The following is a 25650-nucleotide window of genomic DNA, read 5'->3' on the forward strand; positions in this document are numbered from 1 at the left end:
CTCATCAGACCAGGCAACATTTTTCCAGTCTTCAACTGTCCAATTTTGGTGAGCTCGTGCAAATTGTAGCCTCTTTTTCCTATTTGTAGTGGAGATGAGTGGTACCCGGTGGGGTCTTCTGCTGTTGTAGCCCATCCGCCTCAAGGTTGTGTGTGTTGTGGCTTCACAAATGCTTTGCTGCATACCTCGGTTGTAACGAGTGGTTATTTCAGTCGAAGTTGCTCTTCTATCAGCTTGAATAAGTTGGCCCATTCTCCTCTGACCTCTAGCATCAACAAGGCATTTTCGCGCACAGGACTGCCACATACTGGATGTTTTTTCCTTTGCACACCATTCTTTGTAAACCCTAGAAATGGTTGTGCATGAAAATCCCAGTAACTGAGCAGATTGTGAAATACTCAGACCGGCCCGTCTGGCACCAACAACCATGCCAAGCTTAAAATTGCTTAAATCACCTTTCTTTCCCATTATGACATTCAGTTTGGAGTTCAGGAGATTGTCTTGACCAGGACCACACCCCTAAATGCATTGAAGCAACTGCCATGTGATTGGTTGATTAGATAATTGCATTAATGAGAAATTGAACAGGTGTTCCTAATAATCCTTTAGGTGAGTGTATCTTAGTCCTGGTGCCCCCCTTGGTTTGCAGAGAGCACAGCTAGCGGGAGAGGCTGGAAAAACAGTTTAAAAACCAGTAACCGAAAACATAAACTTGCAGGAATCCCTTTAACTGGCCTAAAATCTCACAACAGACACTCAGGAGTGCTAGCTTGGGATTTAACTCACACACACTCATGGTAAATGAAGGAGCTATACAGGGACAGGACCAGAAGAAGGAATGACCCCAACTGAATGCTGATTGGCTGCTGCAGTGCCCCCTACTCTGCCACTCACTAATTCAAAACATACAACTGGCTAATGATAAGGTTGGCCCCTCTTACGTCACCAACCTTAAAAGATCCCAGCATCACCGCTGTAGCTGTCTCATCTCTTCTCCACATCCAAGCTAATTTGGCATCCCAAGGACAGGAGCCCACTGCACCATCCTCCCTGCACCGCGGGGCATCGTGCAAAGCGACGTGGGCTTAGAATGATGAGTCAGCTCCCCCCCCCCCACACACACACAAACACCAGGAGAAAAAAATAAAAGCACACGTATCCGAAGTCAGCCAGGATCATAAATTATATTAATCTTCACCAAATACGCACATCTACCCCGTGTGACCCCTGCAAACCAATCACTGTGATATAACAAATTAAAATCCTGCAGGCTAAGGGAGCTTAAGTGATGTCATTAATGAGGCAGATGGCCCTGCTGCCCCTCATCTGTGGTCCTATTCTAGGCCACGTTCTTGGATCTCTGTGTTACTGCCACCAAATAAGCACCCCCAAAATCCCACCCCCTCCTACCCATCAGCCCCTGGGTCATTAAGAACAAATACGAGTCTACAAGTCATTCACAAAGGTGGAAGCGGGTACCAGTATCGCTTTAATTCGAGCCATTAACGCAAAATACTTACGTTTTTTCGTAACCCTCGTCTACTCAGGAATGATTACTTGTTGCTCTTTCACATTATGCATCCCAAGATGGTGCTGATGGCAACAGTAAATTACGGTAAACAAATATAAAATGTTTGCTGGGGAGGATGGAGTGGGAACAGTCATTAACCCGCTAACCGCGTTTAGCATCGAAGAGGGAGCTTGCTACAGGCCAGTCTGCTCCAGGCACCTGGTACTCCAGCCTGGCAGACTGCTTCCTCAGACCATGAGGAAGCCATAAGACTCACTATGGGGTGAGAGCCATCAGCAGGGCCCGGCCCACACTCGGCCAAGCCCGGCCCGGCCCTGGGGGGAGTGCCTCCTTCCTTTCCCCGAATTTCAAGAACCTTCAGCTATCACCAGATCTTGGTTGTAGCCCAACAGGTTTTCCAGCATCTTCAGGATGGTTGGAAGGCCCCAGCAGGAATGTGTGATAGTGTGCAGCGTAAAAACAACATATAGAAACAACATATAGACAAAACAAAACAACATATAGAAACTTTACTGCGTTAAAGCTCAACTAACAGAAACTAAATAAACAGATAACCTCAGGTCATTTATAACAGAAATCAGTAACAGTACTGGAAGTTTCACTATATATTCACTTTAAATATTGCTTATTTAATATGGGCAAAAAAAGTGCTGCTGTTCCCAATCAAAATCTGTTTGGATCCTTGGTAATGAGCATTTCTGGTTTCTTTAATGATACACAATGTAATCATCCCACAGTGTATTAACCAACCGCATAATTCATTAGCTCATTATAGGGAAACCAACCACGCACACGCACACGCACACACACAGACACACGCACACACACAGACACACACACACACACAGACACACACACAGACAGACACACACACACACACACACACACACACACACACACACACACACACACGATGTTATAGCACATTCTGGTATTAAACTACCATGGTGCATTGAGCAGGTGAACAGGCCAGTTGTGAGTGCTATGCATAGACCCAGACAGAGACGTACTAGATTTGCACATTTACCATGATTTGTTTTGTGTATTACATGGCATTTGTACACAGATCCAAATTCAACTCCACGGTTAACGAGAACCATTTTGTTTTGTAAACATATTTTAAATTTTCCACGCCTTTGTCTTAGCGGCGCCTGTCAGCCCACTCTGATTACTGCATTGTACTTTTAATGCAGTCAATTATGCCCCAAATCCAATTAAATCGACTTCAATATGCTCTCATCACCATACTGCCAGATAAGACTAACACACGGCAGACGGCGGCCTTTCGGTGAGACGGTCGATGTTTCTGTAAATGTGGACACGCGGCCGTTTTACGCTTTTATCCAGTCACCAGTAATCAGAGACATAAAATGGGACAAAGAAATTCCAAATTGGACGACAGGTTGGAGAAAGGCAGCAACTGAAAAACACTGGTGTGCATACCTAAACAAACATCAGCTCTGAGAAGGCCACCTGCTCCAAAGCAAATGGAGATGGCCTGTCTGATGTTTCATCTATTCTTTAGGGTGATGTTTTATACATGGCTGGTACAGATCCTCAATAGGGCCCCTAAACACCAGCTAACCACACCCTAATCCAAGCCTAAAGTGACTAGATTCTTTGTGGATGCACACAGGCCAAAAGCTGACATCATGAATAAACAGGTCAAACTAGGGGAACAACTCCCATGGTTGGGCACCAACTGATGCAAATTACAGATCAAATTACATAAACAACCTGAGGTGCGAATGAATAGTGGATTTAATTTGATAGGCTTTCGGTCATCGAGAGGTGACTGAACATGATGCGCAGGCTGCGAGAGACGAGGGAACGTCTTGACCACAGCCAGCACTCTGGCAACTTCAAAGGAGAAGGCAAGTGTTTCCAAGCGGCACATCCTGGAAGCAAAACGGCTGTGTTACTGAGGGAGCCACAAACAATGTGCACCAAGTGACACAGCAGCCTGTCAATACCTACCTTTACTTTCAGAATCATCCCCAGCAGTTAGGAGGGGGAATTACGGTGAAGGACATTGTCATTCTGCTAGAGCCTCCCCCCCGCAAACAGCCAGGCCTGGAGAGCCAAGCTTCAAGGAAAGGAAGGAAAAAAAGCCGCCATTATCTTAGAGGAAGAAAAGAGGGGAAAACAAAGCTAGAGGCGCTTGTTTTCCCAAAGTGTACGAGCAGCAGGCCTCCGTGCCAGAGCTGCACTGTAGGGGAGAGGCAGACAGGCAGAGACACTGAGGACATGACAGGAAGTGGGCTTTCCAGGTGCCAGCTACATGCCCATAGAGCAGGACTCTTCATATCTGGACCTCAATTCCAAATCCAGGCCTTGTTTTCAATTCTCCCAGGTAGTTAGTTTAATAATTACTGATTCTGATTGGTCAGAGGCTTCACACCTGACTCACAGGTAAAGGAAGGCTGGAAAACCAGCAGTGCTCAGATCTCGAAGACCGTGATTTGAATAACCCTGCCATAGACTATGGACCCCCAGAACACGCAACCAAGAGAACCCCCCCCCCCCCCCAATCATAATGCATTGAATGGGAGGGTATTGGAAGATCTGTCAAAGTACTCTGATCCAGCTAAAATGCTCTGACACCTTAATTTTCCCAAAATCAATCATACAGTCAGCAATTCTTCCCATTACTAATTCCATTTCAATGTGTCTTGTTAGAGAATCCCCCCTCCCCCTATTTGCATAAAAAGACTGCAGTTTAGAATCATGGATGAAGTACAAGACCCCCACCCCCACTGAAAGTTTATTTCAAGGTCAGTCAATAAAGACAACAGCTGGTCAACAGAATCAGAGATTCTCAGGCTGTCACTAAACACGCTCTTAAGTGAGGCAAAGGACACCCAGTGCTAGAAGGAGCACGGTCCATCTGACAGCCAGGAACCGCAGGGACCGAAACCCTATTTGGTGTGGAAACAGCACCCCCTGCAGGAATCACACAGTATCACAAAACCCACACTGGCAAGACTGCATACTTTGCACAGTATCCAGTCTTGGTTACAGAAGGTCACACACAGGCCAGCTATCCAAAGGCTTAACACCCCCATTGCAGCCAAAACAAGGGGGCTGCTAACTCCCTAGATTAGTGACTGGAGGCCATTTTATCCCCAGCACTGATGCCAGCAGGAGGACCTACCAGGGTGAAGAATGAAGAGGAGTTAATGAGGAGGTACCATGTGATGTCACCTACAGCCCAATGCCCACACGCTTCAGGCTATTCCAGTAACATGAAGGTCCAGAACAGGACCATCGCAGCAGTGACCAGTTCAGATTAACCCAGAACCATCTGCTCACTCGCTGCGACTGGGTCAGCGAGGATGATCCCAACCTGGGATATTCCCGGCCAGCTCACTACTGCTTCCAACAGACCCTGACAGACAAAGGACAACCACAGCGAAACTTGACCAAAGCAGTGTTTATTCACAAAAAGGTGGTTGTGGGTTTAGAAATGGTGCTGAAAGTCTTCGTTTGTGTGTGTGCGCGTCTACAAGAACTTCAAGACAATCATGTGTAGCTTCCTGAGGAGAGAAGTCAAAAAGGAGTCGATTAGTGACAGCGTTTTTTTTTTTTTTTTAAAAACCAAACCCATCATCAGCACAACCTCCATTAGATAATTCATAACAAGGGTGATTTAAGGATTTCAGGTGGGGGGAGGATAATTCAGAGGCAACCTTGTCATTTGCTAATAAGAGTTTTGAATCAGTGTGAAATATGAGGGGGCACTCTGGGGGCCAATCAGCTTTCAGCTAGGGCCAGTGGCCCTGTGGCCCCGCCCCTGTATACACCCTTGATTCAAAAGTAATTCAACATTCGTGGAATACCCTGGCAACAAGTAGTAATGCAAAGACATCAAGCTACAGTCAACACAGATTCACTATCGTTCGACATGTAGACAACGAAGCGAAGTACCGGTGTTGATCCTGGTGAAGGTGCTGGAGTAATCCTCAGCAGACTTACTTTTGTGCGTCATTAATGCCGTGGTCTTGCTCAAGTGCAGTTTCTCTGTGGGAGGATGAAAATTAGCTTTCAGGGGCAAAACAGGCAATGAGCCACTATGAAGCACTTAGCAGGCTGGGGGTGGGGGGAGGGGTGTGTATCATATGATCCTACCTTGTGAATGTGTGCATTGTTTTTTCTGTTTAGTTGGGGTCCTTCGTCTAGCTGCAATCTCACTCTCTTTGTCAGACATCGTCACCGCTGCTCCTCTCCATGAGGTATCTGCCACAAAAGAATCTGTATTTGAATCACACCGTTGTCGCCACAAAACATGTAATTATACCTCTGCTCAGCAATTACATGGACCACTTTGCGGATGCTCTGAGATTTCAGTTCCTCTACAATTAAACTATAGATGACATGTTTTGCGAAGGCTGACAATAGCCACCACTGAATGAGAATTCAGCCTGGATGGCACAGGTATTCTGAGCAGCTCTGGCTGTACCTGCTTGCCGTCTCCGCACAGCACACCGTCGCTCTGGAGTTCCACACTTGTCCGAGGCAAGGCTCATCAAAGCCACGTTCTCCTCATTGTGTCTCACCCCATCAGTGTGCATCCACCAGTTTCCTTCATCGACCGGTGGTGCACTGTACTCCTTGCAGGCACAATTCTTCTCCTGAAGCTTTGAACACTTTACTGAGCATTTCTCGGAGTGCCTTCTCAGAGGAGCAAGGCCTCCGGTTCCAGCGCTGCGCTTGCCCTCACTGCCGGGCTGCCGCAGCATTGCTGAGGGGGCACTGTTCTCCATCTCCTCTCTGTTCTGTGAGGAGACATTAGGGCTGCGCCCCTTCCTGAGAACCTTCCCCACACAACATCTGCAGGATATGCGGGCCTGAGACTTCGGGTCACCAGTGGACAAATGAGTAACTCTGTGGCTCCTGCTGGGAGCTTTCAGGTTCACACCTAGAGAGACGTCAGCTTTGGCCTGACATCGAGGGCAATTCCTCTCTCCCTTGTCGGCAGTGCTGGACACATTTTCGAGCGACTGGCCGAGGAGGTTCTTGAGGTTGACGTGGCCTTTTCCTTCCATCCCCCTGACATGCATGCACTTCTTGGTCCTGCCACCCGTGCTGTGACCTCTGAGGTCACGGGTGGGCTTCTCTCTCACCGCTGGAGGCTCTGAGGAACTGCTGAAGTTGCTCAGGTGTGCTTGCATGCTCGGGGGCATCTTGCTGTAATAGTACACGTTACCGAAGTCTGCTAGCCAGCTGGCAGAGGGAAGGTAAGGAGACAGCGGGGTGGCTGGACAGCTTTCCAGAGGAGATGTTGGAGTTTGGTTGAGGTTTAGCCCCTCAGGTGCCTCAGTCTTCTCCACCTTCTCAGCTTCCGAGAACTCATGCTGGACCATCCACTCCACAGAGGGGACCAGTGGCTCTACAGACCACACCGACGACTCCACCTCCTGCACTTCCTCCAAGTAGTGCATCTCAAAGGGCAGTCGGACGATTTTGAAGCAGGCCTCCTTAAGGGTGCTAGCATGATCAGCCACTTCCCCGTCTACCTTCTCAAGTTCAGTGACCTTATTGGTTGCCATCTGCTCAGCTGAAGTCTCGCATCCCCCATTGTGAACAGCCTTGAGTCTCAAGTCAGTGCCACTGGTAGGGGATCCACTAACCAACAGGATATCCGGGTATGAGGGCAAACACTGCTGTTCTGTTTTTCCAGAGTCACATGTCACCCCTTGCCCAGTGGTGGTATTGTCATTGGCGGAGGAGGAGAATAGAGGGATGACGCCCTTGCTAGAGCTAATGGAGTCATCACATTGCACCAGCAATCCAGATGAATCTTGCACAGACTCAGCAACACTCTCAGATGAGGGGACAGTCTTGGAGTCCAATGAGGAACCTTCAGCACCCATCTGCACCTGATCCCACTGGAACATGTAAGCTCCCTTGGGCGTGGCAGAAGCTTGAGGCGGCGTGGATATCAAGTCCGCATCCACATCTAGGCTTTCTGCTTTTCCTGGATGGGAGCTTGATTCTGAGTCCTGAGAGGAGGAGGCATTCGTGCATCCACTTCCCTTGCCGGAATCAGATCCCATGGAGTGGGTTCCTGCAGAGCAGGATGCCGAGCTACAAGACAGTTGGGAGTTACTCGTTTCTTGGAGGAGAGGCTCCGTCTGCACCTCCGAGCTGACCATCTCCCGCGGGACCATGACATGCTGACACCGGAACCTGCGTGCATGATAAGCCACCGCTGGAGGAACCTGCGGGTTCAGCATCCGCCTGTAATCAGCCAGGTGCAGCTGGGCATGGGGCATGATGTATCCAGGGGCCTCCATGTATGGGTTTGGTGGAAAGCCATACAGGTTTGGTGGCATAATCATATTATAACCTGTAGCATGGGGGAACAGGAGTTAACCATGGGCAAGAGACAGGTACGGTACCAACATCTGCTTCATTCTCAGCATAGCTTCCAACATCACTTCATATTCCATAACCATTTATCCAGGAAGCAAAGGGCACAATGTAGGGGACACCTAGACACCATCAGCCAGAGAAAAAGGTGGGGCTAATCCACAGAAAACCTATTCACTGTGGACTACAGACTCAAACAGGTCCAGAGGCAGGAATTAAGTGCTACAAGGTATTTAATAGACTAAGGCAGGACTGCGCAACCCTGCTCCTGAAGATCTACCACCCTGCAGAGCTTGGGTACAGCCCTAGTTTAACACCTGAGAGAGATAATCAGGCCCTTCAGTATCATCTCAATATTTAGGTGAAACTTAGCTTTAACAAAACTGGTTCCAATGCTTATCTGTATCAGGTGTGTCAAATTAGGGTTGCACCCAAGCTCTGCGGGGAGGTACAGCTCCAGGAGCAGGGTTGGACAGCCCTGCATTAAGGTGCTCACACTCAAAAGCAAGCTTGCACTCCTTCGAAGCCGGCAAGTTTGTCTTTAAGCAACAGACGCAATGACACTCAAGCAAAAGCAACACTTGTGTTTATATCCTAGAGTTACGCCCCGCAGATGCAAGGGAAGCAGGAAAAAAAAAAGCCAAACCGAAGTCAGCAGATCGGCTACTCTGATCTGAACTGAAACATCATTCGCCTCCTTCATGGCCGAGAATACTTGGATAGGGGAAAAGATACCAGAGTCCAACATTTTGGCAACTTGTAAGCATCAGCAGCTAAAAAGTCTCACTGAAAGACCTACACAATGTAGCCCATCGCTAATCCCTTAAAGGCTGCATATTCCATCACAAAGCATGTCCAAAGTGCTCCAGTACTTTTGGCCGCAGTCCTATTAAGGGAGACAGCATTCCACACATACTATGGATCAGAGAAGTCTTAAAATCCTGTGTTTGGGGTGCAGACATCTATATATGGATGTAAACGCTACCGATCCTGCTTTGAATCATTCAAGACAAATCACAGCCACCCAACGTGCTTATGAATAGGAAAGTGCATTACAAGTGACCTTTAGTTATTTACTGTAACATGGAAGCCAAAACATGGTCCAAATGGACTAAGGGTATTCTTTAATGAAACGCAGAGAGCCTGGGTCAGCCTGAACACCTCTCGCCAACCCACAGTTAAGTAGCTGAACTCAATTAGAAAACCAGACACAATTTGATAGTACTGAATATTAATACCCTCATCTTCCATTTCAGAGCTCACAAGATCACGAAAGAAAAAAAATCTTGAGGAGACCATTCAAGCCACTGTATGTTAATCAAAAGCCCACACAGCACTGCAACACAAACCACATAGGAGAAAGTGCACGAGGATTTCCATAAGAGGCTCAGGCAACCTAGGAGCTGAGAAGGACCCGGCTACTCAGAAGTTCAGGTAAGCAGCAGTCCTCAGCAATCATCAGGGGACGAATACAGTCCCACACACCTAGGATTTCAAATTAATCAACACAAAAAGAGCTTAAGGCCACCATGCAGAAGGATCATCAAGTAACACCTTATGCCAATCAAGAGAAGTGGCATTCCTCACCGAAACTGGGTAATCCACAGTATGGGTTGTAGGGTAGAGGTACAGGCCACTGGTAGGGCATGTAGGACTGGGAGGGTTGTACATAGAAGAAAGGCCGCAAGTGAGGGGGGGGCTGATTCTCCGGATGAGTGGGACACGAGGCCTGTGCCAGGTGGGGCCCCTCAGGTGGGTCAGGGGGCCGATTGGGAGCATGCTGACTGCGAGATCCTGACGCTAGCGACTGACGGGCAGTTGCCATACCTAGAAAGGTAAGGCCAAGCAAATCTTAGACTCTACACATACCGTATTGGGCCAGACACAAGACCACCCCCCACTTTTTGGCAACTGTTTTTAGAAAAGATGTTTTTGGAATACCGAATCTTACCTTCATAAAAGAAAAAAATATATATTTTACCCGACGAGAACATACAAGTTAAACAGCGACCACAGGCAATCTTATCACGATAAATGTATTGAACGGCACACATTTAAAAAAAAAACAAACAAAAAAAAAAAAAAAACACACAAATGTATTGCTGGGGGGGGGGGGTACATAATGAATACTACAAACTCCACAATTGTGGAGAAAGGCTTAATAACCGGTTGAGCCATATTAATAAAAATACTATCAATAGTAATAGAATAAAGTCACTATCGGTTTAATACTAGTAGCGGCACAGCCAGGGAAGCCAACAATTAACACCACACTCAGGGACACTGGCTAAACACAGCAGCGTTACCAGCTCACGCTTTCAGACTCCCATAAGCTATCTTATGGCAAATTTATATCAAGGCAAGTCAAAGCACTCGTTACAAAATATCATATTTGGCGCCGTCTGTTTCCTTTTAGTCTAGACCGCGAATATAAGACAACACTTTTTCAGACATATTTTGAGGGGAAAAAACCCGTATTATATTCGTGTCAACACGATAATAGTCAAACTGCAATAATTTACACAATAAATGGGAGAGAAACCAGGGGAAAAACCAAACAAAGCCCGCCAAGTGAAAACAGTAGGACATGCCAAATAAGTACAAAAAAAAAAGCCAAACGCCACTATAAAAGTTCACTAATTAACCAACACAATAGATAAACAGCTTTTGTCAAAATAATTCACATACTTGCAAAGAAGAAAGCAAGTTACAAAAACGGAACGAAGCCTTCACAGCGGAGCTTAATTAACTGCTTGAGAAAGGCGGGGCTTTGTCGTGTTACCTGCAACCTATCCGCTTTCAGAATTTTCCAATTTACCTTAAGAATATTATAAAATGACCTTTAACTGGCTAAGACAAGTCCCCAAAATGCTAGGACCTATCAAACGTCTTCATGAATACTACGTTGATTCAGTTATAAGCAGTCGGAAGTCGTGAAAGCTGTTTCACCACGAATGTATGTGCTACATGTCAAATACCCGTTAACGTAAAAATTTTTTAACAGTACATAAATGATTACCTGTCGTTTACCGCAACACCATGCCTACCTATAAAAGCATTTTCAAGTACCTTTTTGTCACTGTATTGTAATGTGATGTAGGAGACAGCCATCTAGTGGTTAGAAGATGTATTACAAGACTATCTTGATGCATTTGACTTGACACAATGCATTTCAAGATAACCCAAAAGTACATCTATGGATTCTAATCAGATCCAGGCACAAGAAGCAGGCCACACCAGTCTTATTCACTGGCAGCCAGTAGAGCAGATCTATTAATGCTACTTAGTGACACTTACTAGTTACGAGACCAAACGCTCCATGATACTCGGTTGGTACTCCCAAGCTCTTAACGGTGACTAGCTTCTGGCTAAATTAAATGTATTATGCCTTGTATACTGAATAGTGCTTGGGGATTTGATAATTTTCTGCCAATCTACTAAGGAGAACCAAGCAGAGGGGGATTGTTCAGATCCAGAAAGTAAAAATCCAGACCAAGATTTACTCTCAACCAACCGGTGGAGTACTCTGTGACTGACTCCATATGGAATGGGTCGGTTGAAACAATTCTGGTCTGAACTATCCCCCTCTGGAAGCCAGTGTGTCACACTGTTACCTTACCCCACCATGGCTGGGAGATGGAATCCCACCAACTGCCTGTTCCTCCACTTTCCTTTCACAAGCCAAAATCCAGACCATTAGGGTAACTGTCCTGCCTATATGCATCTATGAGGAGTATGATTGTGTATGTGCAGTCTAATGAACAGGCCTACCCAAGCCAGGTTGCGCTTGACTCCAGGGCCTACCAAACCTTGTCCAAAATAGCAGCTGGAATATATATGGACAAGTATAGGAGAACGGTTTAATATTTAAAGAAACTTGGATTTGATTAGTGTGTGGTGAAGACACCAGGACGGACTATGGTTGTACCAGGCTTACTGTGTTCCTGATTGGTTGCATTGTGGGAGGGAGTAAAAGTGTCAACCCATGAGAACTGGGTTGAGAAATACTGGACTGAACAGAAATCAACACACTGGAAAAAGTGAACCTGAACATAGAGGTGTAACCACTATTAGCCAAGGTCCTTTAAAAAGGAAATGACAGCTCAATCATGGTTCAAGTCCACACAAACAAATGACATGGAATGGAGACCGGTTTAAGAGCAATGCACATATTTTAATGACACCGAAATCCATGTAAACATTGCAATGTGTCAAAACAGTTGCACTACAGTAAGACTGACCCAGTTAGCTGAAATACCAAACTAGAGGTCAGACCTTCACCATCAGGCATTGCCTGGACTTCCACTGCCCAAGAAGTGGCAGCCCAGATGCTAGTCCTCAGTGAACAGCCAGTCTTGACCCTGGCAAGTTCTGGAGCCCCAACAGCAGTAAGGCCTACACCTCCCAGACCAATGCACAATGGCAGAACCCCAGAGGAGGATCAAAACGAGGTCCAGTGAAGACAGCAGCAGGGATTAATGAGCCGAATGCACAGCATCCAGCAGGACATTGTCAAGCAGAGGAAGTTCAGGTCTATAGCCAACTCACCCACTTGTGTTATAGAAAAAATGTGTCATTACTTAATTTTCGGTCAAGTGCTCTCAAGCATTTTTAATGCAGTGATTGGTTAGGATCTGGTGCCTCTTCTCTTGGTGGACCCTAGAAGCAATGTCATCGTTAGGTCAGCAGTCTGCACATCAGGCCAATGAAAGTTGCAGGAAAAACACGAAAGCTTTACTGTACCTCTGCCCCTGTGAAATAGAGGGAAATCCCCCTCATCAGGGTCATTCCTTCGGGTTCTTTGATGCCCAAAATTCTTGCAGGAAGGCCTTTTGTGAGAGGATCTCTCTAGTAGGAGGGAAGATGACAGATGATGGTGTGTGGCTACTACAAAAGCAATAAGTACAGACAGCCCACCCTTCAGCTACCTTGTCCATGTGATGAATGATATCGTTTGCAGGTCTTGGGTCGTCCTTTAATGCTACAGCTCTCCCAGCTCTCCTGGTCAGATGCCACAGTGCACTCTTTCCACTGTCCTTCTGCAATTCAAAGGAGTTTAACCAGGGTATATTGCACACACAAAGGACTCCTAGTTCACTTCCTGTCTCCACTCCCATGCATTCCACAAGGGCTTTGAAACCATCTCTATATATATATATTTTACAGCTAGGAATTAACCATTTCCCACCCTCACAACAAAGGAGATGGGGGCTTGTTGCTCATTTTCATAATAGCCATTTAAAAAAATAAATAAAAAAACCACCACCAATCCACCAGTTGGTACTACTAAGCATTTCAAAGCAAAACGTTCAGTCTCAATCAATAAGAAATACAATGTTACCCAAGTGAGGTTTAGATTGAGCGCTTCTTGATTCCTGCTCCTTGTACTTCTTAGCTGGGTCCTCTGGTCTTTCACAACAGCCCTTCTTAGATTTCTGTCTAGAGGCCTGTTGGCCATGAGGCTGTGAGCGCTTAGTCATATGCGACTTCTTCACGGTAACCTTCAGAGTGTCAGGAATGTCCCTTTCACTGCCACAGACATCCCCCATCTCTTCATCCGTGTCCCCTTTTTCAGAACAGCGTCCAGGAGAGCACAGTTTGCTCCATTTCGTTTTGGACAGGGTAGTGCCACAGGTGGCACAAGTGTTCCTCGAGCACACAGAGCACTCCTCCTCAGATGAGCTCCCAAGCGCCAACTCACCTGGGGGATCCTCAGTGGAACATATGCCATCTGCCATCTCACCTCCTGCCATGTACACATGACCTGGAATCAAATCCATATCTTCCAGATCAGTGGAGAACACTTCATCCCGTGAGGAGAGCTCATCCAAAGATGGACTAAGGATACTCTGCCGCTCCTGGGCAGTTTGAGGGTAGTAGCTATAATAAGCATTATTAATCGAAGACAAATAACTAGCTGGAGGGATAAATGTTGTCAACTGGTCCACACACCATAATGGGTTGTCCTCCTGCGACAGCCCAATTGGGGTTACCTTGTCAAATGGTAATCGAAGGATCCGGTAAGGTAGATCTTCAAAGTCGAGGGCTGGCTGCCCAGCAGCACCTACATCAGCTGCACCTGCTGGAGGTGGCGCCTTGCTGGTCTCACCATTTCCCAGCAAGACCGCTGCCTTGTCAAGCCAGCTGGTAGTATGGTGGGACGGCAGGCATTCCGACGAAGGCCAGATAGAATCAGCACTCCGCTTAGCTGGGTCCTTGCAGCCCTCAGTTGTACTTTGTAACACCATGCGCTCACATTGAGCATTTGCCCCACAACCTGTCTGGTTGCACATGCCGAGTCTTTGTTCACAATCTCCTGGCCCAGCAGAAAGTCCAGTCTTTGCCAGGAGGCAGATTTGTGCTGATTCCGTGGTTTCTGCCAGCACGGCATCCTCACGAACAGAGGAGCCGTCAAAGGGCAGGACAGCAGCCGTCACGCACCACTCCTGCCGCTGCGCCACATTCTTCAGACCGCTTTGTCTCGACTGCATGTCACGGGCACCTTCCACGGAGTCACTGGGTAGTATGATGGGTGGTTGCGGAGGAGCATCCGACAGCTCCGTCACCATGGGTACATGCCCCTCATCCTGCCCAACACACTTTCGCCTGTCTTCCCAAAAGCAGATGTCGGAGTCAGGCGAAACCACACCAGAATCCAGTTGCTTCCCAGAGCCGACTGCCTCGCGCACCTCAAGTTTACCTAGACCTTCAAGCAGCTCGTTTAGCCTTTCACTGGTCTCTGTCTGGACCTCTGAGCAAGCAGTCTCCCGCCGCCCACGGCCTTCATCGTGGCAGAACCTCACATCGTAAGCTGCCGGAGGTGGCATGTACGGATTGGACATTCGTCTGTACTCAACTGGGTGTAAAGGTGCGTGAGGGATGACATATCCTGGATACTGCATGTATGGTATAGAAGATACGTACGGACGTCCAAAATGGAGACCTGTTGAATATTAAAAAAGTGTCCATGTTACACATAATGCTACGTAAGGCCCATTAAATATTGAGTCCCTTCAGTTTGCAAGCACACACCAAGTAGCACAGATCTTAATCCCATATCCTTTAGACCACTTAAAAGTTATAATGATCAGCAATAAGTCTAGTTTCCACATACACACAAGTCTCTATCCTACCTGATCCAGGGTAGCCAAACTGCCCGTACGGGTTAAACATATGCCACTGGTACGTATAATAAAGTTGAGGTGGTGGTTGAACATAGAAAAATGGTCTAGTGTGATGCACCGGGTTCTGTTGCGACTGCCCATTTCCCATAGTGTGTGGAGCATTATTTCCTTCTGGAGGAAAAAAAAAACACCATGAGGTGACAACACAAAAAAGGCCAGAATTACATGAATTTCAAAGCCAATAAGATTCCCCTGAGTATATTCAATTTCACTTCAAATTGTTAGAGCACTTTATCATCAGACACTTCTAGACCAGCTCAACATCAGAAACACACTACCATGCCACGCTAAAAATAAATTTTTGGAATACATTTGATAACGTTAGTCTTAATATACAGACCAAGACGCCACCGCAATACTTAAAATCGTGTAATTTTCCTCGGAGGGAGAAATTACCTTCCATTTTACCCACTTGTGTTTATCAGGACAGAAAAACGCCGCGCAGGATGCTCTGCACCGCGAAATACTGCGGGAACACAAAAATATCATAATTATACACGAATACTCGTCCCTACGATTGTCACACAGAAGTACGCAAACAACATAATTACCAACCGTGAACGTGACTATATAACTTGGTGTAAAATAGTAGACTAGTGCACCTAACTGGGAGACCTCGAAGAAAAAAAAAATAGTCTCTGACGTCATTGTCTCTATGAGATCTTTTATAGGCACCGTGTGCCTCAATTATCCAATAATTACTCTGTATACAAACACATGCTTGATGGCAATTATCTTCTCTGGGGAACAATGTAGGACATTTGTGGCACGACTAGGTAAACAGAAATCAAAGCTACACATAATAACGATTGTACTGAAGTTCAAACATTTAAAAAAAAAAAAAGTTTTATCACTATAGTGGGATAGCCCATTATAACGAGTCGACGAGGCGTATTTATCCGCGTAGCTTCGAGTTGGACAAGTTTCAAATCCAGACTGTTAAATGGATATAATGAAATACAGGCTGTTTGCATTTCATTTACTGAGCGACTGAGCGTATATTATAAAATGCACTGAAATGTTCAGAATCTCTTTGATCGTGCCAACCCGATACGTGTGAAAAGATTCAAATTACTGTGACAATTACTTGTCCTTCTTATTTTCTTTCATAATGATACTGAGCACGATGGGAACTTCTTAAGAAATCATGAGAGGATGAATGACTTTTGTCTTTGCGCATTTTGGTGAGAGTGTTTCTTATTGTTTATTGTTAAAAAATCTCCTGCTGTGACATTATTCTTGGAGCCTTACGACGCTGAGCCGACGATAACCGCATTTCCCCTGCAGAGGTCAAGCTTTCCCACTGGAAACATGTGAAACTTGGGCGCCTCTGCTTATACGCACGCGTAGTGTCCTCGGCTGGCCTCTGACGCGCACCGGCACGCATGCGCAATGTCCTCATCTGGCCTCTGACGCGCATGCGCACACGGCAGGAAAGCAAATAAATAAATATATTGGCTGAGGGAAAGAGAGAGAGAGAGAAAAACGGTTCGGCGCTGCTCGGTCCGCCTTGATTGTGTTGATTAAGATTCCGGACTCTTCGGTTCGTGTGACGGCCGGAGGATAACGCAGCGTTTCCGTGTCGAATGTATTAACGAGCACCGGGGGACACCGGCGACATTGAGACGGCCCGGCAGCAGCGCCCGCACGGTAATGCTCGCCGAGCTAGCCGGCTCACCGGCCTCGGCCCCGGCTACCCGCGACTGACTGTGCGACTGCGGACCGGCGGCGGGTCACGGAGATCCGGGGGGGTGCGGTGCGGACTGGCGAGGCTGATCCCGTAGGGGTAGAGGGGGTTAGTAGCCGGCATCTGGACTGATGGTTGGGAGTGGAGAGGCGGCTGGGGCTGTGAAGCTGAGATACCGATCCAGAGATGAAATCATATATCTGTATGGGCGGGGAGTGGGGATCGGGATAAAGGTACAGTCACCTCCGTGGGGAGACGCCCCCCCTTTTTGGGCAGAGGGGCCGTGATCATTTGGCAGCGAAAGGGCGGGGGGCGTTGCCGTTTCAGCCGGGTGCCGGGGTGGGGAGGCATAGGTCTGCCTTCGTTACAGGGCGGGCTGGCGGGGGCAGTGTGATGTTACTGTGCCGGTGTCATAAAACTGGTTTGATGAATAAAAATAATAAGGAGACCATTAACCTATAAAGGGTAAAAGCACAACAGGCAGTGTGTAGCTCCCCCCGTACATCAAAAACAAGAATTTGTGTCTGTCTAGTGACGCTGTATGCGTCACCTGCATCAGGCGGTTGAATTGCTATTTTCTTTACCTTTCACATACTCCGGTGTGGTTCTGATTGTTCCACGCTGCAGATATAAAATCCAGTGAAATAAACAGTACTAAAGTTTTGCTGCCATTAAAACAACAGGCTTGGTGGAGTTGCCCTCCCGGTGCTGACAGTTTCATAAGATCATTTGCTTTATTTGTAGGAGACACTTCTGGGTTAGTAATGCTGAAAAGGGGTTAATAACAAGAAAAGGGGGGCTGACTGGTCTGTTGTGTTTCCTGGCTGGGAAGCAGGGCTCGAGTGGTTGTAGCCCTGGGTGTGATTTGCATGTTGTGGTATGCCAAAAGCAGTGTGGGCCAGCTGCTTTGGGTGGGTGTTTGTGGGAAGTGCACCGCCACGATGATCTGGTCAGCATGACGGTGCCTCCTAAGGCCAGACAGCCCAGGCAGATGCCTCGTGGGAAAAGCAGACGGCCTGACACTTTCTTCTCATTTTCTCACACACAAACACACACATGGTGAATTGTGCCGCTAAGAAGTAGCTCTGCGTGGGCTAGGGTCAGATGCCAGTTGGGATGTTTTAGGGGGTGTGTGTGTGTGTGTTTGGGGGAGGGGGGGGGGTCATTTGATGAGCACTGATTGGAGTTCCTGCAGGAGGAAACTGGACTGTTGATGGTGCATGTGCGCTAGAGGATGCTGAAGGTGATGCTCCACTGATTCACTGCCTGGTGTTGTGCCGTAGAGGGTGATTCTGTGCCGTGAGCATTAGTCTGTGAGTCCAGAGCTGCTCTGAATGGGGAACAGAATCTATGAGAGTGATTCTGTCAGTAGCTGTAAGGGTGGCAGAATAGGGACCGGATTGGAGCCTGAAAGGAGATAAATACGTATGGGACGGAGTAGTTGATTGCTTGCCTGATTCTTAATGGGCCACAGACCTGCTCCTTCTCCACTGTGGGCAGACAAGCTGTTGAAATAATGACTTCAGCCAATTAGAAGCTGAAGCAGAGTGAGCACAAGTGTACCCTGTGAGTCTTGAGGCATGATGGACCCCCCCCCAGCTGGTCATCTTTTAACCTTGTCATGCTTTGCCTGCACTAACCCGCTCCTCCCTCCTTTTCCCAGCACGCCGGATGAGCACCGATGCGGAGACATCGCCGGCGGGGGCCCTGCATCAACTTCCAGCCACTTGCGGATCCCTAGAATGAGTCTGTGTTGTGCTGGGCGCCACCAGCCTCCCTCTGCACCCCCGGTGCCCTGGGAGGAAGAGGAGCTTCAGACGCTAATCAGCACCAAGTGACTGCGGAAGAGGAGCCGGCAATAAAGTAGGAGGAGAGAAGCCGACTTGCGAGTGTCTCGGGCTGCACCTCCCGGCAAACCCACAGACTGCTCCTCACAGTCTTTATTGGGGGCCACCAGAGTCCTCCAGCTGCAGATATTCTGGACTTCATATATACTTTCCCCTGCCATTCCTGACTGTGATTGGTGGGAGGGGTTCTTTTTTTACCCCTGGCTGGGGGAGGGGGGTTTGAGTGCTGGGTCCCTCCCCCCCCTTCCTTGATTCTCGGCAGGCTAAGTGACAACTCTGGATTTTTTTGTGTGATGCAAGCATGTCGGGTGGCGGCAAAAGTGCCCCCGTCAACACGGACTATGCCGTGTCACTGCTGGAGCAGCTGCGGATTTTCTACGAGCAGCGGCTGCTGACGGATGTGGTGCTTCTGGCCGAGGACGCCGAGTTCCCCTGCCACAAGATGGTGCTAGCCACATGCAGCTCCTACTTCAGGTGAGCGTTCCCTCGCAGGCTTTGCCCCCTACTGGCCTTTCCTGGCCAAAACTACCTCCTACTTCATGTGTGTCTGCAGCAGACGCGATTCCTTCAGCATCCTATGATCCTGGCTCCCCATACCTGATGTGTTTTAAATGAGGAACATTGCATCCACACAGGCACGGGCCAGTTTCACCAGAAGGCTGCGGGTTCCAGTCCCCTGGAGCCGTCCTGTTGCTGAAGCCATAAATAGAGCAGTTTGCCTTCTGTAATGTAAAAGCTTTAAATGTGTAAATACTGCAAAATGTGTAAGGATGTAGTTTTATTTGAGTAATGTCTCTGTCAGTGTACCTTTGGGTGGGGAAGGTTGGTCCCCACCTGACTGAATAACTGAACAGCATGGAAAAATGTGAGGTTGGGGGGATTTAATGAATATCTGAGTTAACAGAATTGAAGTAAAGCCTGACTTGCACCTGCAGCCTTCGTGCATATGATTGCCTAATGTGCCTTGTTTAGGTGACTAGATCTATGAAGATCTAGGCCAAGCTAGAGTCCATTTCATTTCCCACGCTCGACTTGGAGCTACACAGTGTTCTTATAACCGCATATTTTAAAAAAAAAATCCCCTAATGCTTCTCCAGGGCAAAAAAAACCCAAAACAAATTCACACAGGAACTGAACAATTAAAAGCAAATGTAATGCAGGGGTTTTAGAAAAGCAAAGGCGTTAGTTTAGAGATGTGGGCTACAGGGCGTCCCCAGACGGTGATTGGGAAACGGCCGCAGACTGAAGCTGCCACCGGCCTTGCTCCCCCACATCCTGCATTTTCCCACGTGCTGAAGTGCCGCGTACACACACACACACCCACCCCTTTGAGAGGTGTTTCCCGCCCCTTGCTGTTGGCTCCCATCCCTGGCCTCCCAGGAAAGAGGATACGCTGTGTCAGCTGAGAGCTAGAGGAAGGGAATCCTTCGCTTTGGGCAGCTGGAGGTGGGAGGAATCGCTTTGCAGAGAGCCCTGGGAGATGGAATGGGGGGGGGGGGGCAGAAGTCAATATATCTGAAAAGCTCACTCTGCGTGCGCGGCTATTCATATCAAACAGCACTGCAGCTGCAGTGGACAGAGATTGGGAGGGAGATAGGGGGTGTGTGTGTTGGTGTGCGCATGTGAAGAAAGATGTGCAGCAGCAGGAAATATGTGGGGGGGGGGACAAGAGAATGAGTCATCCCCCCCAAAAAAAATAAAGAAGGATGTGGGGGAGGATGCGTGGGCGTCCAGAACACCAGAGGCATGACGAGGCAAACGTGGAGAGAAGGCCGGATGTTCCAAAAGCTGTGCCACTGTCCTGTGTGGCGGACAGGCCAGCGTCTTCCTTTTCCTTCCTCGGTAATGGGATGGTTGAGCACAGAAGGGCACCCAAAAGCTCTGATCGGGATCCTAGAAAGCACTCTCTTTGATCCTGAAGGTCATTTTTATGCCTCCTTACCAATAATGCTTGAGTGGTCTATGGGATGCTGAAGCTCACGCAGACCTTTGAAAGGATGGGAAGGTGCAGGAACCTAGTGTCCTTCTATCGAACCTCATTGGTTACGTTTCCCAGTGGCCTGTGAGCAAAAGCAGGTTGGATTAAACGAGCATCTTCCCTGGGACCCAGAACAGCCCTCTGTTTGGACTGGCTACTCCATGATCGTAGCTCGAAGAGGCAGTGATTCCCACACTTGTATCTAGGTGTAAGCTCTGGTGTGGAGGCCCCATCACCCCAGAAGTTGTTTAAGCAGAGAAAAGAATCTTAATTTTTAGCAGCTTGAGACTTTTGACAGTGTGAATGCATGCAGGATGCATCCTTTGCTTTTATCCAACAGGTGTCTGATTTCACAGCATGACCTCCATCTTAGCATCTCATCTACCTGCCCGTTATCCTGTTATCCATCTTACAATCTAACATGGGTTGGGGTGCTCTATGAGGGCCATCTTAGCATTACTGGCTCTTAAGTGGTGGTCACAAAGTTCTCACAAGTCCAGAGGGTATATTTCTGGCACTTTTCTACTGCAACCAAGGAACTGAACCGAACCCAACCCATATCACGAACTGGCGCGTTTCCATTGTTAGCCAGACTGAAGGTTTGACTCAGCTAGTTGCGTCATTACTATCCGATTGGTTGAAATGCACAGAGATACCGGTGTTCTGCACAGGGATTATCTGAAGGAAAAAGCATATATTCTATATATGATTCGTAATTAATAGTATCGCACACTTGAAAATTTCCAACCTCTTAAATAAAACATACTATAGAATAGTTGAACTGAATGGATTCGTAATGCACATTTACACAACCGAATGCTAATCCTGCTGGCTTTTCATACTTGCATAACACAGTGAAATGTGCTAGTGGAAATTAGTGCACAGTAAAAAAAAATATAATAATAATTGCACATAGTAAATCATGATGTACACAGTGTGATCAGGAAATAAGCATCTCTTCAGTTTTACATCACTGTCGCTCTCCAAACTCTGTAACACCTTTACCGATCTGACCCTTCTGCAGTGGAAAACTGAAGTGAATTGAAACCGTGCTGGAACTAGTCTCAGTTTGGGGTATGGGTCGGCTCCTGGCTGCCAGTGGAAAAGTGCCATTAGCTGACTAGTTTGGTGTCCCCCGCGTTAATTGCCTTTGTGGCTGCAACCATGTATCTAATGTCTAGATGCAGAAGCCTTTTGACTAACGGAACCTGTCTCGTCTTTAAGGGCCATGTTCATGGGCGGCCTAAGTGAGAGCAAGCAGACCCACGTCCACCTGCGGAATGTAGACCCAGCAACCCTTCAGATCATCATCACCTATGCCTACACGGGCAACCTGCCCATCACGGACAGCACTGTGGAACCCTTGTATGAGACAGCCTGCTTCCTACAGGTACATCCTTCCACACAGGATCTGGGTTGAGGGTAGATGTAGGGTCTACCGCAAATGTCCGGTTTGACACAACATATGTGTCGGTCTTTGTTGATGTCCAGCCCAATCCTTAGTCTTTGCGACACATAGCAGCCATTACCTCTTGGGCAGAGCCAGTCTTTGAGGAATTTGAAACAAGCTTCCTAGAGACTAGCTAATGTCATCTCTGATCCTCGCAGGTGGAGGACGTGCTCCTGCGCTGCCGCGACTATCTGGTGAAGAAGATCAATGCGGACAACTGTGTGCGCATGCTGAGCATTGGTGACCTGTTCAGCTGCACTGAGCTCAAGCAGAGCGCCAAGCGCATGGTGGAACACAAGTTCCCAGCCGTTTACAAGCAGGAGGCCTTCCTGCAACTGTCTCACGAACTGCTGCTGGACGTGTTGAGCAGCGACAACCTCAACGTGGAGAAGGAGGAGACGGTGCGCGAAGCAGCTATGCTATGGCTGGAGCACGACATGGAGTCGCGGTCGCAGCATCTGTCCTCTGTGCTCAGCCAGATCCGTATTGATGCTCTATCGGAGGTTGCCCAGCGTGCCTGGTTCCAGGGCCTACCACCCAATGACAAATCCGTGGTTGTGCAAGGCCTCTACAAGTCCATGCCCAAGTTCTTCAAGCCACGCCTGGGCATGACCAAGGAGGAGATGCTAATATTCGTTGAGGCGGCGACGGAATCGCCCAGCGACGGACCCGCAGGGGGCCCTGCTCATGCCACCATCTGTTACAGCCTGCAGGCTGAGAAGGTCTACAAGCTGTCCAGTCTGCCAGGAGACCTCCAGAAGGTAGGCACGCTCGTCACGCCGGATAATGACATCTTCATTGCTGGTGGCCAAGTGCCGTTGAAGACCTCGGTGGTCAACCACAGTAAGGGCAGCAAGCTGCAGGCTGCCTTCCGCTTGGTGGACAGCTTCTTCTGGTTTGACGCGCAGCTCAATGTCTGGGTGGCCAAGACACCCATGCTGCGGGCACGGGTACGGCCCTCGTTGGTGCACTGCGCCGGGCACATCTACGCTGTGGGTGGAGACAACACGGGTGGTGAACTAAGCCGGCGCACCGTGGAGCGTTATGACTGTGAGAAGGACGAGTGGAGTATGGTGAGCCCACTGCCATGTGCTTGGAACTGGAGCACCTGCGTATCAGCACGTGATTGCATCTACCTGATGACACACGACCTGACGTATCGCTATACCCCGCGGACCGATGCCTGGGTGGAGATGGCTTCCCGGCCCACGAGCCGCTGCTTCGCCTCAGCCGCCGCCTTTGGCGACCTCATCTTCTACGTAGGTGGCCTGCACGTCGCAAGCAACTCAGGCCTCCGGCCGTGCACAGTGTCAGCGGACGGCTCCTCAGTCGACGTGGAGATCTACGACGTCAGCAAGAATGAGTGGCGCCGGGCAGCCGGTGTCCCCATCAAGCGGTATGCTGAGTCATGTGTGTGGGCTGCCGTTCTGTTGGACTCGCCGTGCATCTTTGTGCGCGAGACGCATGCCAATGAACGTGCCCGCTATGGCATCTACCAGTACGATGCTGAGGCAGACCGCTGGCACCCTCGGCAGGCTGTTTTTGAGCGCGTGCTCTGGGACCTGGGCAGGGATTTTCGTTGCGCCGTGGGAAAGCTCTACCCTTCCTGCTTGGAGGAGTCCCCCTGGAAGCCGCCCACATACCTTTTTGCCCCTGACGGCTCAGAGGAATTCGAAGTGGACGATGCAATAGTGCCCCTCCCTCATGTATAGCTCACAGGCAGCATCCCCTCCCCCCAAAAAACAAAAAGCTCCACAGCTTTAGGTTGCTCAGCACCATAGCGCCACGCGAAATCCCACAGCTGAAGTGTACCCCGCCCTCACCTCCTTTGCTACGCCACAGACTGAGTCAGACAGCGCACCTGCCTCTCCCTTTAACTAGTGCTTTTCTATTTAAGAACAATCACTTAGGTTTTTTTTTTTAATATACGCTCCCATCAAGCGCTGTTGCGCTGCGTAACACACACACACACACACACACACGTCAGAGACCCCCCTCACAGCACCAGAGGGTCCTGAACCCATATACCTTCTCTGCCACTGACTGCCGGTTTGTCATTCCACTTCCGGCATTTACATTGGAATGGTGGTTGGGGGTGGGGCCGGGGAGGCCCCGCATCCACAGAGGCGACTGCAGGTCCAGTCGGGCCTCGCTTAGGCTCCGCCCCCTCGGCTGCCACATGTCCCCAGTCCACCAGTCCCTGGATGCAGGTCTTCCACATCAGCCAGCAGTTCTCCTTCTCTCCCGTCACATATGGCTGATTTGGGGTCGTCTTTTCTCGAGGATTTACCACATCATGCCTCCACTATCTGTAATAAATGCCTATATGCTGCTGATACCGAGAATATCTATTTTTCATGTGTTTAAATGGTTTTAGTGTGGAGGAGGGATAGAGTAAGTGGGGTTATTTTGTATTAGTTATTTAATATCGGAAATTACTGTAGTGTGATTGTGTAGATTATTTCTGTTTTTATTTTTCTTCTCCTTTGAGTGAACTCTCGAGCCGTCTTGTTGCTGTATGGGTCTGGACACCGACTGCAACTTCCTCCCCCAAACATGACTCCAGCGACAGCCCTGGCAGAGGCAGTGCCACACGCCCACTGTCACATGACCGGAGGTGCTTCACAGCGACTGCTACCCAGCATGCTCTGCTGCATCGCGTTCCTTCAGCACTGTACTCTCAATGGCGTTAATTTATTCAAAAAAAGAAAGAAAAAAAAAGACTTTCCGAAGTCTTCTATAGCACCCCCCCCATGTGTATTCTTTAACACGTCAGGCTCGGAAATGCATGTGTAACAGTGTCTGAGTAAATCTGTACCATGCACTGAGCAGCTTGTGCCTGATTGGACAGTTTTGTTTTCCTTCTCCATGAGGCCATGCTGGTGCCTCTCGTTCTTACAGTAAATGCAGTGGTTAAGGTAAAAATGGTTAAAGTCCTGGGCTGAGTTTTTTTTTTTCTTTTAAAAAAAACACTATACTTACCCTTCATTGGGTACTGGCTGTTTTTAAGTGTCACAGAGGGCAAGATGTTTTTTTTAAGGTGCCTGGAAGCCTTGGGGCATGGATTTTCTTTTGTACAGGCAGCTCTCGACTGATGCGAGTAATCTGTCCCAAACCCTTATGTAAATCAAATTTTAAGTAAATCAGATTTATCCCGCCATATCATTCGAGGCAACCTATACCAAAAAAAAATAAAAAATCAATAAGCCAAAAATATACTAGCAATACGTATGGAAGAAGACATTAAATAAATGAAAAGGTAACGTGTACATTTCCTTATAGGTGTATGTCGCCTTTTTGCGCCAGCCCTTCGGGAAGCTGCGTCTTGGATAGTATTTTGCATGAGTCCGGATTCACGCGAGTCGGCGTTCACGCGAGTCGGCGTTCACGCGAGTCGGCATTTACGCGAGTCGGCGTTTACGCAAGCCGAAAGCTGCCTGTATGTGGGAGGGAGTGGGAAGGATCCGAAGCATAGAGCCAGTACTCCAGCAGAAGGCACTGAACTCTCCATAAGGATGGGAATAACTCCTCCCCACACCCATTGCGGGCTGAACGCCTTACGGTAACTGTGTTAGCGCGTGCTGTGTTTTTTTAAAAAAGA

At 48.3% G+C, this 25650-nt stretch overlaps 3 protein-coding genes across 8 annotated transcripts; 1 reads left to right on the top strand and 2 right to left on the bottom strand.

Annotated features, from left to right (window-relative positions):
- Positions 1-4949: 4949 nt before the first annotated feature.
- On the bottom strand, positions 4950-10705 carry LOC111850880 (uncharacterized). 4 transcript variants are annotated; one of them, XM_072710479.1, is made up of 6 exons: positions 10592-10705; positions 9491-9730; positions 5991-7880; positions 5660-5767; positions 5459-5551; positions 4950-5067 (listed from the first exon to the last, which is right to left on the bottom strand). In XM_072710479.1, the coding sequence occupies exons 2-6, from the start codon at positions 9726-9728 to the stop codon at positions 5054-5056; spliced, it is 2343 nt and encodes a 780-aa protein (XP_072566580.1). In that variant the 5' UTR covers positions 9729-9730; positions 10592-10705; the 3' UTR covers positions 4950-5053. The 4 variants fall into 4 exon arrangements, with proteins under 4 accessions (XP_072566580.1, XP_072566579.1, XP_023681002.2 ...); XM_072710478.1 differs by lacking the exon at positions 10592-10705 and adding an exon at positions 9855-10005 and having other exon boundaries at positions 5507-5551; XM_023825234.2 differs by lacking the exon at positions 10592-10705 and adding an exon at positions 9855-10005.
- A 1351-nt stretch (positions 10706-12056) lies between these two features.
- Positions 12057-15873, bottom strand: LOC111850881 (bucky ball-like). The gene is made up of 7 exons (XM_023825239.2): positions 15643-15873; positions 15484-15553; positions 15037-15198; positions 13245-14846; positions 12832-12942; positions 12647-12751; positions 12057-12562 (listed from the first exon to the last, which is right to left on the bottom strand). Exons 2-7 carry the CDS (start codon positions 15488-15490, stop codon positions 12531-12533), a joined length of 2019 nt encoding a protein of 672 aa, XP_023681007.2. The 5' UTR covers positions 15491-15553; positions 15643-15873; the 3' UTR covers positions 12057-12530.
- LOC111850882 (kelch repeat and BTB domain-containing protein 2-like) lies at positions 15843-25263 on the top strand. 3 transcript variants are annotated; one of them, XM_023825243.2, is made up of 5 exons: positions 16521-16737; positions 18438-19095; positions 21824-21989; positions 22208-23445; positions 24541-25263. In XM_023825243.2, exons 2-5 carry the CDS (start codon positions 18923-18925, stop codon positions 24740-24742), a joined length of 1779 nt encoding a protein of 592 aa, XP_023681011.1. In that variant the 5' UTR covers positions 16521-16737; positions 18438-18922; the 3' UTR covers positions 24743-25263. The 3 variants fall into 3 exon arrangements, with proteins under 3 accessions (XP_023681010.1, XP_023681011.1, XP_023681009.1); XM_023825242.2 differs by lacking the exons at positions 16521-16737; positions 24541-25263 and adding an exon at positions 15843-15863 and having other exon boundaries at positions 22208-24394; XM_023825241.2 differs by lacking the exon at positions 24541-25263 and having other exon boundaries at positions 22208-24394.
- The last annotated feature ends 387 nt before the right edge of the window (positions 25264-25650 follow it).

This window comes from Paramormyrops kingsleyae, chromosome 4 (assembly GCF_048594095.1).
Source record: "Paramormyrops kingsleyae isolate MSU_618 chromosome 4, PKINGS_0.4, whole genome shotgun sequence".
Taxonomy (NCBI): domain Eukaryota; kingdom Metazoa; phylum Chordata; class Actinopteri; order Osteoglossiformes; family Mormyridae; genus Paramormyrops; species Paramormyrops kingsleyae.